This window comes from Leuresthes tenuis, unplaced genomic scaffold, assembly GCF_036924035.1.
Source record: "Leuresthes tenuis unplaced genomic scaffold, fLeuTen1.0.hap1 SCAF_3, whole genome shotgun sequence".
Classification (NCBI taxonomy): Eukaryota; Metazoa; Chordata; class Actinopteri; order Atheriniformes; family Atherinopsidae; genus Leuresthes; species Leuresthes tenuis.
The window spans coordinates 25614270-25632347 of record NW_027325357.1 but is presented as its reverse complement, the minus strand read 5'-3'; the positions used below and the strand labels follow the sequence as shown (position 1 = coordinate 25632347).

The window sequence follows — 18078 nt, the reverse complement described above, 5'->3', positions numbered from 1 at the left end:
AATGAGGAGAGGTTTCCTCTCCTCTGAATTTTCTTGTGTTTGTATAAACATACAGTCACTACATGAATCCTACTAAGCTGCATCTTTGTCAAGCTGCTAATAGCTAAGAACGGTGCTATACCATCCAAAGTGAAATTGGAGCTCGATCTCCTACCAGCAGTGTATGCACTTGTGTCGAATGTTACAAATTTATTTTGGTTTGAGATAAATGGAATCTGGACTTACGGTGTTAATGATCACTTAAAACTTTTATGAAATAGTCTGATCATAAAGCACTGTTGTATCATCCTTTCTACACTTCTGAATCTTTACAGAATAAACTGAATACTCACCAAGCAGCAGTCTCATTATTTGTTTGGCACCGGGAGTTTATTTGTTCTGTGAATGCCAGTAAAAATCAGTCGGTGAGATGAATAAAGGTAAAAGACTATTCTCTGAAGAGTGGAGAAAGGCATACAGTCCCATCTGCTGGTACACAGCTGTCAGTACAATCTGTCCTGAGGGGGGAAAAAAAGTGTTTCCATGGCAGATAAATGTTACATGTGCAGTAACCTGCCATTTTTTTTTTGCCAGTAAAGTGTTAACTACACAGAGAAATTGTGGATTTGAAGGAGGTGCATTGTGGGCAAAGAAAGTGGCATTTCAATACTTCCACAAAAACTACAGCAGATCAATCTGATCAGTTCAGTCAGTTTATCATCTGACAAAGGATTCATTAAAGGGCTGCTTACTTCAAAGGTTTAGACTTCAATTTGTGGGAGTGTCTCCCCTTACAATGTCCTAAACCCTCCTCTCAACCCAGAAGATGAAAAATGAACATATGAGCTCATCTCTCCGCTACAAGAGAGCTCGACACCAAAAGGGCGCTTTCACTCTGGCAAATCCTCCACCTTTTTGTCCAAAACCAACAGGCAGCCGCACTGCTTGAGGGCCCTCTGCGCAGGGCGAAAGGCTGAACGCCGTTCTCCAGAAGCAAACTCTTGCTTTTCAACATGACAAACGCATAGAAATAAAAAAGACAAGAGCACAGTGTTTACATGTAGGGATTTATTAATTTTTCCAACCTACAATGAGCTTAAAACTCAAACATGATCAAAGGCTATGACAATAAAGGTAAAACAGGAATAGGACGTTGAGTTTACAGCTACTTACATCAACTTTCCTATTTTAAGTGGAACAGTGGAATAAAATTAACTGATAATTCACATTAAATGTTACATTATCCTCAATCATTACACAATTAAAACCTGCCTATGGTGTAACAGTTTGGTGATTTTTTAAAATTTTTGGCAAAGTCGATATCCCTCACACACCCCACAAGGAGGCAAAACACTTTCCATTTACTGACTTTAAATACATTATGATAGCATTATGTTCAAGTAACAGATATGGGAGTTTCATTTTTCTTTAACAATTGTTAAATTACCTTAAAACCAGATGCAGACAGGGCTATGCCGAGAGAGTCAAAGGATGCTTGCAACTCAAAGGATAAAAATGATTGGTTCACATTTACACTGAAAATAAAAGAAGTCCCTGATAGAGGCTGTAAAACAAAATATTCACATTCTGCTTGCTTAAGTAAATATTGACATTGTTGCAGTATTTTCCCCGTTGCCTGCTCAGACATCCTCTTTCATGCTCACCAATTCAACATAGTCCAGTTTAAAATATTCAGATAGCTTCCATGGTCAAGCCTCTGACACACACACACACACACACACACACACACAATAACATTTCCATTTCCTTGAAAGGCGCGTGGGTGTAGTTGAGGAATTCTTTTGATTTTACTTTGTCTATCAAAATATAGAATTCATTAATAATACATGGGAGGGCTAAAATACAGAGTGAGTGAACAAAAACTAAAATGATACAAAGCATTTTTTTCTTGATAAAGTAGCTATAGGACCACAGAAGTTGAAGCTCAGGCGATGTCAGATTTAGGCCCCGAGGAGGGGCCGAGACAAAGGTCAAGGAGTCTTCAAATTACAGGAACTATGCCTTGACTTGCAGCTGTGGATATACTTCTGTCTCGTAACCTGATCTCAGATCAGATGTTCGTACTATCCACAGCAGTATTCTGTCACGTCATAATGGCCTCATCTCGCTTTACTGCGTCGCTTCAGTCTTTTTTTTTTCTTTTTTTTTTTAAACTCTTTTCCTGCACAAACTTTAAAATTCCTGGTCGGGTCTGGCCATCGAGCAAAATTCATGAAAGCTTAAAAACAAAAAACAATTATCCAATAAAAAAAGTTCATCATAGGTAAAATAACAAACTGGGATTTAAAATTCGTAGTCATGTTCTGCCATGTCGATGGCCCAGGCAAACTTCTCCCGCTGGGTTTTGTTGTAGATCTTCTCAATGGGAATGCCCCACTTCTTACACCTAAAATACAGATACAAGTCAGATGAGGGGAGGACAATGTTCCTCACTGAGGAACTGAGTTACGTTTAAGTCGTGCTCCAACTACAAAACCCACACACACACGTATACGTTATCTCACCAGGCCACAGAAATGCGCGGGTCCAGATAATTGAGTTTAGAGGTGCCGAGGGCGATCTGTTTGTTCTCTTCACGATCGGTTGCCTGTACTTCCAGTTTCATCAGTTGCTCCTCTATCCTCTGAACAGCCTTCCTCTTGGACTCTACGGACCTGCAGAGAAAGACAATGACGCAGTTAGATAAAGGTGTGGTGAACAGGACTGCCAGTGGGGGATTTATACTTGCCACCAAAAGCTTACTTTTTGGACTTTTCATCCCTCCGTACTTTGGCATCGGCCTTGGCGCTTTTCAGTTCTCTCTTGGCATCAGAAAGCTGGTCCTTCTTAGCATCAATCTAAAAGCAGCATCAGTCAGACGTTACACAGATGTTGGAATAACATTTCTTCTAGAATTTAGGTTTGTAAAAGGCGCAGGTCATGGTGAATTTAAACACTAGATGTTGTATTTTTAGCAAGTCATTAAATCAACATGCGTCTTAAACTGTCTTTTTTGAAAATTAACTCCAAAATTAGTTCAACGTCTGCACTGGGCCCCTCACAGCTGAATTCCACCTAATATACAACATTTACACAGACTCGATGGAGCTTTCTGCCATCCACAGAAACTCTAACCTAGTTATGACACGTAAGTATATGGATAAAAGCTGCCGCTACAATAATTCAGTCAAAGCTGTGCAAGACCAGAAAACTCATCCTACTGTTCTTCTCAATACATCCATGACACAACACACTTCATTTCTGAGTTGCAAAACATTGTAGCAGATCTTTTTTTTCTTTTCTGGAATCCACTGATGCAATATTCAAATTTAAGTGACTGGAGATTGAATCTCTGGAAAAGCACTGCAGTGTTTTAATGGTAATTCAAACTGAACCTAGAAGGTTTTATTTGAAGACTGACTTTCAATAAAATGTACAATTTAAAGTTTAATGTTGGAAAAAAAGAAAAAAAATTTCACACACACCAACGGGGGAGAAAAGTTCCAAAAACACATTTTTACCTTAGTCTGCAGGTTCTGCATAGACTTCTCAAATGTCTTCGGCGGAGCCCTCTGATGGTTACACAGTATGGCCACAGCTCTATTGGCCCTGTTGTAGGACAAGATCTTGGCTGGAATGTTCTCATCCGCTACAAAGACAGTGAATATAATCAGCAATCTGTATGCAAAATGACTCCGTCGAGACAAACTCTACACAAAGAGTTTATTTAGGAACCATTTGAATTTCAGAGTCAACACAGTTTGGTTGATTAAATTATTCAAGGATTATGTCGTCTCATCGAGTTAAAGATGCTTTGAAATAAATAAATCGCTCACTGTGACGTACCATTGGTGAGCTCTTTCAACTGCTGCTGCAGGGTGATTGAGGCGTTGTATGTACGGAAAACTTTGGCTGTCAGACCGTCCATCAGCTCCTGAAGGTGCTTGTTCAGAATAGAAGTCTAGAGAAGACAAAATTAAATTACACAAAAGATAAAAAGCATACACTGAGGGAAACATACGACATAGATATTTGTGAACACCAAAAGGAATCCATCTGCTTACATTCAGACGATCAAACAGGTCATCGTCAGGTTCTTTGTTTTCCATGAACAACTGAAGATTCTTAAACACCTGGAAAAGTAGATCGCACATAAATAAGGAGGCACAGTCTAAATGTTCCAGCACGTCTGTTGTAAGAAGATAATGGTCCTTACCCTCTTTTCCACAGGGACTTTGTTGTAGTAGCGGATCGAGTCTTTACCCAGGAAGTCAAACTCCACCACGTATTCCTGACCTTCACTTTCTGGATAGAGCTTGATGTGCTCGACTCTCAGCGAGCAGCAGCCAACTGTGTCTGCAGTCTCTCCTTCTTCCTTCTCATTACCCGCCCTCAGAGCCAGCTAGTCGACATCAGAACATTTGGATTATCAGAGGCTTAAAAGACATCACAGGAGCCACTGACACAGTCTTAAGAACACAATAATAATAATTACAGGCCTTCACCTTGTCAATGAAATAGAGTGCCACAGCCCTCTGTCTGATCCTCATCTCCTTGGACTTCCAGTCTTCCCGATACTGTGCTCTAATACGGTCCACACATTTCTTCAGTCGTCGAGCTGTTTCGTACTTCTGCCAATCCTTCTCTCCCTGCAGAAGAAGAGCGTCGACAAAGAAGACAAGAGTGTGTCAAACAAACTGGTCGACTAATAGGTTGAGTAAACGTTGGATAGGGCCTGTTTTTACTGCACAACAAACACTGAGAATTCAAACAAAGTGCCTTTGAAATAGCAGTCTTTATAATCCAGCTGGGTACAGATGTTCCCTAAATGTCATGATGGCGGCAGACAAACTGAAGTCGGCATGGATAAAAGAAACCAAGTCAAAATTTACATGTATTGCAGAAGTCAGCCCATCATCATACCTTGATTCTAGAGCTGGGGTTCAGCATAATGTACTTAATGGAGCCTTGGATGTTCTCAGTCCACGAAACCAGCCAAGTCACCTTGTTGTCATGGCGAACTTCTTTCCATTTGGTGCCTGGAGGAGGCTCAGGGTATTTTGAGTCCCTAAATAGAGCACAGAAATTAATCATTGAAATAATCTTCACTGGCATCAGTTCAGTGCTTAGAGAGAAAAAAAAAAAACTAATCAAAACGGATCAAACAAATAAACATATATTCTCCACTAACTTGCTGCAGTTGATGATGATGTCTTCAGGCCTAATGCGACGCTTCAGCATGCCCATTTTTGGATGGTCTCCACGACCACGAAACAGGCCGGGGGGCTCAATGCGGAAGTTGGCAATACGTTCTCTGTGGTTGTCCATGATGCAGAAGCCATACTCCTGCAAGAGGCGCTCATTCTCTGCCTTTATTTTCTATAAAAAGTGGAAAAAGGAAAATTACTTTTTGTTTGTTTTGGTTTTTTTGGGGGGGGGTTCAACAATTTGACTAGTGTCGGTTAAAAGAAGGAACTGGCACTTGGATTCTTCACATGAGCATCTACATTGGAATATCTTCTCATCACACAAACAAACACACAGTGGCGGACCTGTTTGTCCTCTTTTGACATGGCTTTCCTGGCTTCAGACTGTGCCTTAAAGTACTCGCTCATCTCAGTGAAGTTGCACTTCTTCAGATCTGTGAGCTTGGCCTTCTCTTCTGAAGTCATTTCCTGCATTAAGAACATGTGACACATTCAGTCACAAACACTGCAGAATTGATTCATCTTTACACTTGTAAATGCATTCACTGTTCCCACCTTTCTCCAGTCTTTGAAGAAATTTTTGCGAAAGATATCTTTTGTGGTGTACTCGTGATCCAGCATTTTGGCAAAGAATGTGGCCACCTCTTCTGCTCCTGGGCTGAGCCTCATTAGTTTACCTGAAGTGCATCAAAAAAAGTTGTTGTTTTTTTTCTTTAATTCAAGCCATCACAGGACCCCTACTCTTTTAAACGTGTGAAATCAGGTGCAAAAGAAAATCTTACCATCATAATAAAATTTTACATTGCTAGGGAGGGGCTCGTAGGGTGGAGCAAACACAGGCCCTTTGTGTTCAAGGAACTTCCACTTGACACCGTCTGTGTATCTCTCCTCTTCCCACCTGCGGTCAACCAAGTGATTCGAGTCAATGTGATACCAGAATAAGACGCAAATCCCACTCAACACCACAAAACATCCACAATTATTGATCACCACACCAATCAGCACTGAGGTGCAAGACAGGATTCACACGCTTAACTCACCATTTCCACTTCTCCTCTGGTTCTTTCTTTGCTTTCTTTTTTCCATCAGCTGCTTCTCCTTTTTTGTTTTTTGTTTTTTTGGACTTGATGTCCTAAAATAAGGAAGAGAAAGTATAAATGTTCTTCTACGCCGAACAACTGATGGAAAACTTAAAAAAAAAAAACGCAGTTACCGTTACAGTGAAACTCAGGCTCTCCCCCACATTCAGCTCCTCGGCCTTTGCTTACCTCATCATCCTGTTTCCTTTTCTTGGCCTTCTTGTCATTTTCGGTCTTTATTTTCTTAGGCTTGAAATCAAATCTGAAACAAACACCCCATGTTACAAGCCTAACAGGTAAAATTCTGGCCAGATGGACGACTACAAGACTGGAACATTATGACACAAACTGGAGTCCAGCGACCACTTACTCATAATCTTCATCGCGTTCTCTTTTTAGAGACTCCTTGTGTTTAGGAGAGTGGTAAAAATCCTCCTCAGGCTCAGACTTCATATGTGGGGGGCTGAAGGACAGACCAAAAGTTAAAAACAAACTTGTACTCCCGTTTTCAAATGTCAGGCATCGATACAAGCCTTACCTGGCAAAGCCATTCTCCTTTTCCTTTTTGACTTTGCCATCGATGGACTTCATCTGGAAGCAAGAAGAGAATTTTGTTGAAAGCCTGAAGTCAAACCGTAAATAAAAATCCACGTTTCACAAAAATCACCACAGTTCTTCTTTAAATGCCAGTTTTATTCACACAACTTTTCTGTGCTTACAGCATGAAATGTGTTGGTTCTGGTTCGGGTTCAAAAAAATATCTAAACATCTAAACATCCAATCACAGTGTTGTGCAAAAATTCCCCGCCTACAATCTACAGAAATTTTCCTCAACATGTTTTATTTGAAAATAAAACAAATGTACTGCATCTATTTTCTATTCCAGCTGACCAGTCTAAGCACTGTCACACTACAAGCCACAGTCACATACTCGTACAGCACTTCATAGAGCTAGAAAGTATTACAGGCTATGTGTCCAAGGACACTTCAACGTGTGGTCCAGGGAAGATCAAGCTAATGACTGGCAGACAACAGCTCTTCCTCCTGAGCTGCATCTGTAGATCAACTATAAAATTTCCCAAATCTGAGAAACTCTGTGACAAACCAAATTCTTGATAAACGCACAGCGTTCCAGACTGTACTAAACATGACTACACCATGATAAAATGTGGTTAGGGAAGTCAGAAATGTCAGTACATGAACATCTATGCCCTGCACACATGTACTTTTCTCTTTTGAATCTCGGCTCAGTAATTTACCTTCTCCTCTTTCCTCTTCTCCTTGTGCTTGTCTTTGTATTTGTCTGTGCTGCCATCTTTGTGCTTCATCTTCTCCTTGTCTCTGTGTTTTTTATCAGAGGAGTCCTTAAAGTCACTTTGAGAGTTTAAGAAATGTGCAAATAATTTAGGTCGAGTCTTCTTTAAGCACATTGCTTTTACCATTAGCATACATGTCGAGAAGCATGGATTCATGAGTTGTGGAGAGTACAGACAATATACCTGTTGCCGTGCTTAGATTTCTCCCGCTCCTTGTCCTTCTTGTGGTCCTTATGTTTATGTTCCTTGTCTTTGTACTTGTCTTTATGCTTGTGAGAGTCTACAGGAAGAAAACAGGGTCTTCCTTAAAAGTAGACAAGATAGTGACAGCACTGGCAGCGTGTTGGATAATATGTGCAGCTGTTATCTACTTCACAACGAGCAATTTCTGACAGTGAAAAGTACAACTACGTATGAGTGGTGTGGTCAGAGAAGTCCCATCAAACTAAAAAAAAAAAAAAAAGAATCAGCCTAAAGCAGCAGCTAAAATCATAAAAGTACAACTATACCAAGAGATAAAGATAGATCAGCGGGTGACACTCCTGTCATGAGTACATCAACACACACCGACATATTGTCACTGGAATTCAACAACATAGACACACTCACATGTAGAGAGTTTTATTGCCCATCATTTCATGGGATCTTTTGAGTGTTACAATATTCACATTTGATATTTCATTGGGCCCCAATAGTTGAGTTGCTCATGACAATCTATCAAAGTGTGTGAGAGCATCTGTCAGTCATTAGAATCAACAGGTCAGACTTCAAGTGGCAAACAAAACTGCAATCAGTGCATCTCCATAAACACAGGATGCAACACAGTTCATATTGTGGCGCATCTAGCAAACCGCAAATTTATTATACTGTAGTATAGCACCTCCTACTGCCTGTCTGAGTCTAATGTTTTTCAGATGATATGAATCAACTGACAAGTTTAAACAAGCATGTGGACAATATAAGCTTCCACTCATTTTTACTGCGAGAGCCCTGGCAGGTAAGGAGACTGGCCCCAGTGTTTAAACAGAGGCAATTATCAAAATTAAAGAGCTAACACCGCTTCACTGCCATCAACAGTATCAAATGGAACACTTTGAAAAGCCTCAACGCCTCAGTCCTGGCACATACAGGACTCACACAGATACCAGCGTAGTTGACCAAGAAGTCGTCCATGTTCCTCTGGCATGCGCAGGACAAAGATCACAGACAGCAAATTCTGAGCTAAAAAGCTCAACTTGAATTCCGTCTCAGAGAAATCACTATTCCGAGACAGGACCAGCATCTTATTGTACATCCATTATTAGAATACATATTTCACCAACAGTCCTATCAACTGTGAGCGAAATTACTGTGCGATTTGTTCCAATTAGGGGCTGATTTGTACCTGAGCTAGACCAGCTATTGAAATCTTCCTAAGAGCCAACGTTCTGACAGGAACTATGTGCCACATTTACTACTAAAACTGTATGACACCTTTAAGATTCACTTTGTCCCTGTGTTATAACAAACAAAAAAAAGACTTTGCCTTTTGAGTCATACAGTGTTTCTTAGTTATCAGAACTTATATGCTTAACAAATGACTGTCCTAAAGCTGAGACAATAATTTTTTTCCACCATAAAACACTGTAATAACCACAGAATATTCAATATACTATTGTGCTGTTGTTTAAAAGCTTCCAAATATATCTGCCTTATGAAATATGAGTTCAAGTTAAAGCTATCCTCCCCCCTCCCTTCCACCCCTCTAAGAATGAGAGATTGAGAAGTCTCTAAAGCTATTTTACGAAAAGATAAAAATAAAATAAAAATAATCGGCGAATAGAGCGTAGTGAATATACAAAACTACAGTATTATTTAGCAACAAGCCTTCTGCACACAGCCAGCTGCACTTCACAGCCTGGTTTCAGCTTCCAGTGGAGTCAGGCCGCTACAGCAAAAAAAGAAAATGGCGCAGAGACTAAGTCCTCAACCCCCAAACCCTCACTTTCAGCTGGAAAATGTGCTATCAAAAGCTAACAAACAACAACTTCTGTTGCGATCAACTGATAAAACACATCGAGTTGTGTGCGAATATCAATCCCGATCGAGAAAATATTATACAGAAATGCTTTTACAAGGCCTTGCTTTTGAACAATAGGCGCTTGTGAGTGAGACAGAGGACTTAGTCTCTGGACGCCATTTCTGTCCTCTACTGAGAACTAACGTAACGTTACATTAAATTAGCTAGAGCATATCACAGCCACGGCAAAATTCATATTGTCATTTCATAGTCAAATGTGATAAACTTACCATTGACTCGAGAGCCACAGTCAATCTGGAAAATCAAAAACAGATCAATGTTAAATTTCGTAGTAGCTTGGCTAACTAGCCGGCTACCCAACTTTGAACTTGCTGAATGGTACAGCGACAGTTTTTTAGCTTCCCAGTTAGCTAAGCTAGCTTGCAACGCTGGCTGACAACCTGGCTTCGCGGCTAATTCAGAAGCCGCTCCGGCTAACATTGCTTTGAGCTAACGCCACAAATTAATGTACCACTAACTCGCTGATCTCTGTATTCCAATATGAACCCAACAGCTAGACAGAGAGGCGTCTTAATGTTCCTTAAAATATGTGGAAAACATTGTCAAGAGTCGGTTAACAACGTAATGAGGTGGTTAACTTGTGCATAAGGATACCGTGCTAGGTGGCACTCACAGTTAGCTGAGTTACCCTGTCAAATCGAGCAAACCCACGGTAGAAAGAAACTATACAAGATGATCGCCAGTGATGACATTACAAAAAACAGTTAAACCGTTACCTGGTCCTCGTTGTGGGAATGATCCCCACTCATTTCTTTTGCCTTGTTTTACTGAAAAATTAAAAAGGAGAAGCGCTTAGGCTAGCACACACCGGCGACAAGATGCAGCCAGAATGGAGAAAAGACAGGGTTGTGTAAGAGATAAGTCCAAAATGTATGCTATTGCGCATGCGCGACCATTTAAATGGTACAGAGCAGTGTAGCCCCTCCTCCTTACAAAACGTGTTGCTCTTCAGCTCCACGCTGGTCCACATATATCAAAACCTCAGCCCACACCAAGCCCAGCGCTGACTATTACGCAAATGACTTAATTTGCCCTTTTATTATTTAGAGACTGTACTTTTTGCATTTTGCTTGTTGTCAGACGAACCCAAGACAAATGACAGTTGTTTTCATCAGCCTCACTTACACGTTGTTCTGTTTAGAGCTACTTTTTTTATACAGTAGACATCTGGATGCCTCTGATGCTTCTTGTTGGGTGCAGGCAAGAATGGAGCAGACACGAGCCTGTCCTACCTCCACTGCCTTGAGAGCCATGATGCCTTTCACATTACATAAGCTTACATGGTGAGCTGAAATTAAAGAATATGGTTCAAAATAACTGCACATTTCAGCTGAGTTTTAATCTAAAAAATAACATTTTGGTTTTGGATTTCCCATCATTAACTGACTTTGGTATTATTATGATCTGGAAAATTAATATATCTATATTCATATAAGGCTTATTTATGTCTTGCATCTGACAAGCCAGACATTCTTTTTCTTTTTAAAAGTGGCCTTGAGAAATTCATTTTCAGTCCAGTCCTTATACCTGCATAATTCCAGAGGAATGTTTTTTTTGTTTTTTTTTTGTCTGCTTGCTTGTAACACTGACCTATGACTAAGTAAAAAAAAAAAAAGCCCCCTAACTCTGAAAATGAACTAGTGTTATGTCTACACATAACAGACAACTTAGGAAAGAACCCATTTTGAATTGTATCTTTAGGCAATTTGTTTCTAGCAACCTGTCACAATGTGCAGTAGCTCAAAGATGGCTGAGAAGAGCTGCAGGTTACACAGCAGGGTGTAATTGTCATTTGTTCCCATTCCTTCAGTTGCATCTATGACAAATGCCACGATAATCCAATTTGACAGCAACAAAATTTAAATATTGCACCAAAAGTTTCAAAGAGCTACTAGCCAAAACTCTGGGATTTCTCAACATGTTGTGTAGTGTGTCCCTAAAAAATTTTTTTTTAAAAAGTAAGGAAAGCAGATAAGAGGAAGACAAAAGAAGAAATGTCAGAAATAAATTAAATTAAATACTTGCGGCAGTTGAACAGTGCATGAAAGTGATGAGCTTGATACATGACCTGCATCTCAAATGCACCTTCAGATGATCCATCCACTGTTCACTAAAGCCTCATCAGAAAAGGCCTAAAAGGAAATGTGACTGTCAAGAAGCCATTCTTAAGGAAGGTAAACAGTGAGAAAAGGCTGAGGCGAATTACAAATGATACAAGAACGGGACTGAAAATCAGTGGCAACAGGTCTCATGGAGTGATGAATCCTATCCAGAGCCCAGACTTCAACATTATTGAAGTGATATGGGATCATCTTCACAGAACAGAATAAAAGGCAGCCAGCAATCAAAGATGAGCTTTCAAGAGGCCTGACAAAAGCTTGTCTACAAGGGTTCAGACTGTTGAAAATTAAAGGTGGTCATACATTGACTTTCAAGCTTGTTAGAATTGTACAAACTATGTATTTGTTGTATATACTGGATGTTTCCATAATTCATTACATTACTGGACCGATTTCCCCTGCTCTTAAAAATATATGAAGAAATGAGGGGTGACACAGTATTATTATTATTTTTTAAATCATAGCTGGTGGATCTTTGTGGAAAATGCAGATTTGTTTTTGTCCACAAGAGGGTATGAGAATACATATCATCCAACAAGGTTAACCTGTTTCCTTTGTTAAAGCATTTCTTTAATATGTAAGATACAGTTTTTACACTTTTATGCCCCCAAAGAATGTCCAGCCGGGCTAAAAATATTCAAATATGTTATTCCACACAGTAAAAAGTTTCTTGTTAATATAAACTGTTCTTTAGGTCTGTTGGTATAATAAAAGCTAAACAGTGGAACAACATTATTTAGGTTTGACTTTTGTAGAAAGAAAAAAAAAAAAAAAAAAGTGTTGGTGTCAGTTTGATATTTTCCAGTTGGATTGTTTTACATTTTTATTCTAACTTTTTCATAACCAATAATATGGAATGGTAAAAACAGCACACAGGGTAATTATTTACAGTAAATAACAGAACCATGTATGGATATTTTACACCTTTTCCTGTCATGAGATTGCCATCAACAAGAATAGAAGCATATAATTGGTGAGTAGGACAGGGTGGGGCGCACTTGTAACAAACCAAAGCTAATATTACGCAACACCACCCCACGTGTTATCAAGTGTTTGAGTTGACCTAATTTTAATTAGCCAAAAAACAGGCAAATAAAATAAATTAAAAAAAAAAAATAGATCACATAACAAAAAAAATAAAAATAAAAAAAATACATGCCACTATTTCATTTGATAACATAAAAATAAAAGAATAAAAAAAAATTAAAAGTGCAAAGTAAAACTTTCATTGCTCAGACTTCTGCTCTTTACAGATCAACATCGCCTTTGAGTATGATCAATCAAAAATCAGATTTCTGAACAGCAATATACATCTTTTTTATATGAAGTTACAAGCATCCATTTCAGTTCCTGCTGTCTGGACGCAATAAAGTGCATACAAGCTGATTAAGTAGAGACGTGAGGTTGTTAAAGGCACTGTTATGGAACATAGTGTCCTCGTCCTCTAACACGTTTAGGGTTCTCCATTGTTTATCTTTGAACGTGCTGTGGCTGGGTTCTGGTACAAAAACATGTAGGAGTCACACAGCAGTCTTCTCACCAGCTCAGGAGCCTGGAAAGGGTTAGCCTGGGCCAGCTCCTCCTCTGGTTGACACAGGTAGTCTCCGACCTCAGGGCAAGCACGGATCTCGGGAATGTTGTAGCCACTTTGATCATCACCTATAAGGAAGAGTGGCCTTAAGATTAGACATCAGCTCATGTAGGAGATAAAGGCCAGTCATAAGACGTCAGTGTTGCTCTCAACAATGCCTTTATCTATCTCTGTCGAGGCTGCATTATCAAAAAATAAACCAGTCATGGGTAACCAAAATCAAGCCAGCGTTTGCACGAATAGCGGTATGAAATGGCTTTATATGTAAATTAATGCCGGTGTTCAAAGAATTTGCATTTTGACAAAACCAAAAATGACTTAAAAAATTAATGAAACAAGTCTGTCTTACCAGATCTGTCTGCCATACTATCAAAGAAGAGCCATGAGTGAGGAGAAGGGCCATATTTAACAAAGGACACATAGTGGCTAGTTTTAATGCAGAGCACGGCAAATAGCTGCATCTTGTGCTTGGGCACCGGACTATCAGGGGCTACATCTGCTGGTACTGCAAGTGCACTGGGAGAGTGGCTGCAGCGTGACGGATGGGTGTGAACCTACAAGAACAAATAGACTGTAAGGAAACCATACCCTGCAAGTTTAGTTAGTTGAATACTTCTAATAGTAATAATGCACACCTGTGAGTTACAGGTTGCGCAGTACTGTTTGATTCTTCCTGGTTGCAGTTTGCGATCTGGCAGACACTGCAGACACTCAAACTCGGCCAAATGTCCACAGACAAAGCATTCCCTTGGAGCTGTTAGAAAAATAAGGCCATCTTTAAGAAATCTTTAAAAGGTGTTCAAAAAGACAGCATCCATTTCACACGTTTTTGTGGAACTTAAATCAATACTGATTCTATCAGCTCCTCACAGTTGTATAGGAGATCTGTGATGTCCAGCTCCGTGGAGGGGATGATGTGAGAAAACATCTTGTACTCGTTTCCAAACCTCGGCATCTGAACTATTAGACAGGACGGCATCTGAGGGACAAATAAGAAAGATGTTGAAATAATATGACCTTGCAGAGGAAAACTTTATAAATCAACTCTTGGTTACTTTCCAGGGAAGATGAAGACTCACCGTTTCAAATTTGAGGTCACCTGAGAGGCAGGATGTGTCCAGCAGCTGCTGGACAGTGGGCATCTGTCCCATCTGCTCTTTCTCCAGAAAGATCTGGAGGGTGTAGGCTCCCTGAGAGGTTTCTCCTTCTGACCTAAGATGACAGATACTCATTAACTTGAGAAAACAGCACAAAATAGGGCCAGTTATTCAACACTGGGCAGCTCAGAAACATACCTGAGCTTGAGCAGTGGCTCCATGTAAAGCACCTTCTTAAAGAGGACTGTGATAAATTCCTCTGGGTCTGTTGTGAGGGAAGGAAACAAAACGGTCAACAGAAAACCTCAGGTCTTTTACGCTGACTTGACCTCATGAAGATATTCAACAATGTATGTTACAATAAATGGGTTTGTACCTTTTTCATCTGTCCTAAACGTGTCACAGCCAAGTTGTTTACGAAGGTTCATCACACTCTCTGCAGGCACAAACCCTTGTCTGCAATTATTACAACAGTTATTAGTAAGTAAACACAGTCTGTTAGAACTACACACAACTAAACACACACAATGCAATACTATAATACAAGATAGAAAAGGCCCAAGATAAACACACAGCCTTGAGGTGTGTTAATACCTGCGTAAACGGTTAACAAGCCTGCGCAGAGTGCAGGTTATGGGCTGCTCGCTGTCAGCAGGCCTCTTGCACATACTATCCACAGCCACAGACGAACTAAACAAACTGAGAAGAGGATAAAAAAAAAAAAGTTTTATGAACTCTGAAGCATTTATCTGAATGTTACTTTGGTTGTAACCATCTTCTTTTATACATTTTCTCCAGATAATGTGAGAGAATTTGTGTAATGCTGCGTCAAATGCAGCAAGGGAAGGTAATCCAGTTTTACCTGAAGAGTGTTGCATCTAGGTAACAGGAATTAATGTGACCCTGTATTCCCTTCATTTTTCCCACCAACACTGACAACACCTCCGACTCAGGGACAGGTGGTGCATCCTCCTCTGACTCCTCAAAAGGAGGAACTGAGGACCAAACAAATGCAAAGAAGCAGAGGTTAATAAGCATTGATCATTGCGCTGAAAGCTTTGGATCTGAGCTAGTGAGAGTTGAACGCAGCAGTCGTGTAGACCTCACAGGTTGATCTTTAACAAGACAAGACAGTCAAACATGTTCCCCTTATAAATAAGATAAATAAGAATAATCTTCAAGTAAGTCTTGTTTCAGGTGTCATGTCACTTCTCAAATCTAAATTCTGCTAATTACACAAGGGTGTTAGGATAATGTAAGTAAACCAATCACAAAGCATGATTTACATTTGACTTATTGGGGGATTCATACATATACGTAAAAGGAAGAAACTGAACAGAAATGAACTACTCTCTAAAAGCAGGAGCTCTATGTAAACACTCCACCTAGGTGAAACTGGCACCTAGGTGAAACGTTCAGATTACGAAACTTCCTGAAATGCAGTGACATATTTGTGCAGTGGCTTCATAGTGCAGGACATTCTTCATTTCATGTTGTACAGTAACACTTATGTTAACTTTTTGTAATAACTTTGGTTTTAACGAGAGAAAACAGACCTCCCACAAAAACTTGAAAAATAACACCAAATGTGCGTACTGTGTGATTTCAGTTACTAATGTGTGCATCAGATTGGAGGAAAAGTCTAACCTGGAGGTGTTTCGGAGGTCTTGAGGGTCTCCCTTTCTGCAGGGGAGAAGACAAACCTGCTGTCTGGGCTGCATTTTGTGATGGGAACAAACAGCGCTCTGTTCCCCTTGCAGGTGAAATACCTCTGACCTTCATACATCCCATCTGAGCAGCCGTTCACTTCATAATCCTGAAACAATTAGACTTAACCTAAATATTATAGCTAAAAAAATAATTAGAAAATATATATATATATTTATTTTTTTCTAAAAAGATTCAAGTATAGCTGTGGAAAATTCAATTCACTGACCAATTCAATCCCAGCCCATTCATCCATCTTTCCTCCTGGGATCCCCAACCACTGGATGACTCCATACACTGTGGTCCCATTGCTGGAAACCACCTCCACCATGGATCCCACCTCCAGAGGCACATGAGATGTGCTCCGCTGTTGATTCTGAGTGACATCCTGCCCAGCACGGCTCATTCTGACCAGTCGTGCAGACGATCCAATACTTGGCATGGAATTGACGCGTGTTACCGCTTTTCTATAGAGACCTGTGAAAATACATATACATATATATATATATATATTTGGGGGGGGGGGTGTTGTTGTTAGAAAGTCATGATATGTTTTGTCTCATCAAATGCTATTTCAACAGATTGCCTTCCAGCTACCAAAGGCACAGCTTTTAAAAAGATTCATGTAGACAGTTTCAAGTGCATTGTGTGCAAAAGTGTCATAGCATGTGATGCATCTACTCTTACACATTCCAAAGCTACAGCACCAGTTTTTCCAGTTGTGTACTTGGACACTTTTTTTGGATTCCCTCTGGAGTCACAGGTGTCAAATCAAATCTAAGCATTTTATTATTCATTTATTGATTGATAGACAAATTTTGATATTTTGGCTGACGGGGGACATTGATTTTTGCTATTTGAACCAAAGTTGTCTGGTGTATTTTCCCAGTTCAAATTATTAAAAATGTTTTGCTTTGATACAAATCAATTATTGCAACCACTGAAGGCAGATGAGGCGTATTTACCGTCTTTCCAATGTAGTCCGAGGGGGACAGAGTAAGATGGGACGACCTGGATGATGTCCACAGCACTGAAAAGGGGCTGAGGAGCAGGTTTCTTGGATGACAATTTAGGATCACTGTCCTACAAAAAGGAGGCAAAGATCAAATATAAACAATTACTGAAAGGTGATCAAAAACTCTTACGTACTCGGATCTGCAGAACAAAGACTTGTGTGTGTGTGTGTGTGTATATATAGGTTTGAGCTGATGACATCTAGAGCTCATTCCAACAGCAATCTTTTGACTGACAACTTTTCAAAAAGACTGACAAATAATTAATGATTACATGCCCATCCTTATTTTTTATGACTGAGGTTTCATCAAAGTGCATGTGCAATTACTATTGTGCTCCCCTGTTTTGTGGGGTATCAAAGTCACCTGCAAATACAAATAAAACAAACAACAAAACCCACCAAAAACTCCACCTCAAAGCCGAGCATGTGCAAATCTTCTATGCTGTCTTTCTTCCCAATTTGCATCAGGTTCTTCACCAGCCCAGGGAGGTGTCCCTTCTTGTGTTTCACCACCACCAGATCGTCCTGAGACAGCTCACAGATGGCTGAGAAGAGCTGCGGGTTACACAGCAGGTCCAGGCGTTTACTCGTGTTGGAAACATAGAGCAGGAGCTGGGCCTGGTGGCGCGTTAGAAGGTATATGTCCTCCCGCATCACGACGCCTCCTCTCTTAGGGGTCCCTGCGTTGCTGCTACTGCTGCTGTACAGGAGCCCTATCAGCTCCCCGCGCGGCGTCTCCGCCTCCACGCGACCGATACATCCCCGGCAGAAGCCTTTCCTCGACTTGCCACGAATAACGATGAAAAACTTCTCGTTCCTCACAGTTTTGGGCTCCATCGTGACCCCCGTTTTCCCACCACTACAGCTCGTTAAACCGGGTTGAAGGT

At 40.3% G+C, this 18078-nt stretch overlaps 2 protein-coding genes across 3 annotated transcripts; both read right to left on the bottom strand.

The window, feature by feature from the left end:
• Positions 1-1032: 1032 nt before the first annotated feature.
• top1a (DNA topoisomerase Ia) lies at positions 1033-10513 on the bottom strand. Of its 2 annotated transcripts, none has more exons than XM_072382777.1 (21): positions 10378-10513; positions 9871-9895; positions 7765-7861; positions 7525-7639; positions 6804-6856; positions 6636-6728; positions 6455-6527; positions 6227-6318; positions 5969-6084; positions 5742-5863; positions 5532-5654; positions 5171-5358; positions 4903-5047; positions 4485-4628; positions 4196-4381; positions 4044-4112; positions 3826-3940; positions 3501-3628; positions 2743-2837; positions 2505-2654; positions 1033-2386 (listed from the first exon to the last, which is right to left on the bottom strand). In XM_072382777.1, the coding sequence occupies exons 1-21, from the start codon at positions 10408-10410 to the stop codon at positions 2284-2286; spliced, it is 2265 nt and encodes a 754-aa protein (XP_072238878.1). In that variant the 5' UTR covers positions 10411-10513; the 3' UTR covers positions 1033-2283. The 2 variants fall into 2 exon arrangements, with proteins under 2 accessions (XP_072238878.1, XP_072238879.1); XM_072382778.1 differs by having other exon boundaries at positions 7525-7606.
• A 2537-nt stretch (positions 10514-13050) lies between these two features.
• On the bottom strand, positions 13051-18078 carry cyld2 (cylindromatosis (turban tumor syndrome) 2). Its single transcript, XM_072382776.1, has 13 exons — positions 17591-18078; positions 17142-17259; positions 16406-16653; positions 16117-16285; positions 15332-15464; positions 15064-15168; positions 14846-14925; positions 14668-14734; positions 14452-14584; positions 14243-14351; positions 14008-14126; positions 13722-13926; positions 13051-13440 (listed from the first exon to the last, which is right to left on the bottom strand). Exons 1-13 carry the CDS (start codon positions 18026-18028, stop codon positions 13235-13237), a joined length of 2130 nt encoding a protein of 709 aa, XP_072238877.1. The 5' UTR covers positions 18029-18078; the 3' UTR covers positions 13051-13234.

Excerpts from the sequence above, each read along its gene's own strand:
- cyld2 (XM_072382776.1), bottom strand. The coding sequence starts at position 18,028 with ATGGAGCCCAAAACTGTGAGGAACGAGAAGTTTTTCATCGTTATTCGT. Across the intron at positions 14,735-14,845 it reads GTTTAGGACAGATGAAAAAG|ACCCAGAGGAATTTATCACA; the intron begins GTACAAACCCAT and ends CCCTCACAACAG. Across the intron at positions 13,441-13,721 it reads TAGTATGGCAGACAGATCTG|GTGATGATCAAAGTGGCTAC; the intron begins GTAAGACAGACT and ends TCTTCCTTATAG.
- top1a (XM_072382777.1), bottom strand. The coding sequence starts at position 10,410 with ATGAGTGGGGATCATTCCCACAACGAGGACCAG. Across the intron at positions 6,729-6,803 it reads AAGGAGAATGGCTTTGCCAG|CCCCCCACATATGAAGTCTG; the intron begins GTAAGGCTTGTA and ends TCTGTCCTTCAG. Across the intron at positions 2,838-3,500 it reads TGCAGAACCTGCAGACTAAG|ATTGATGCTAAGAAGGACCA; the intron begins GTAAAAATGTGT and ends TGCTGCTTTTAG.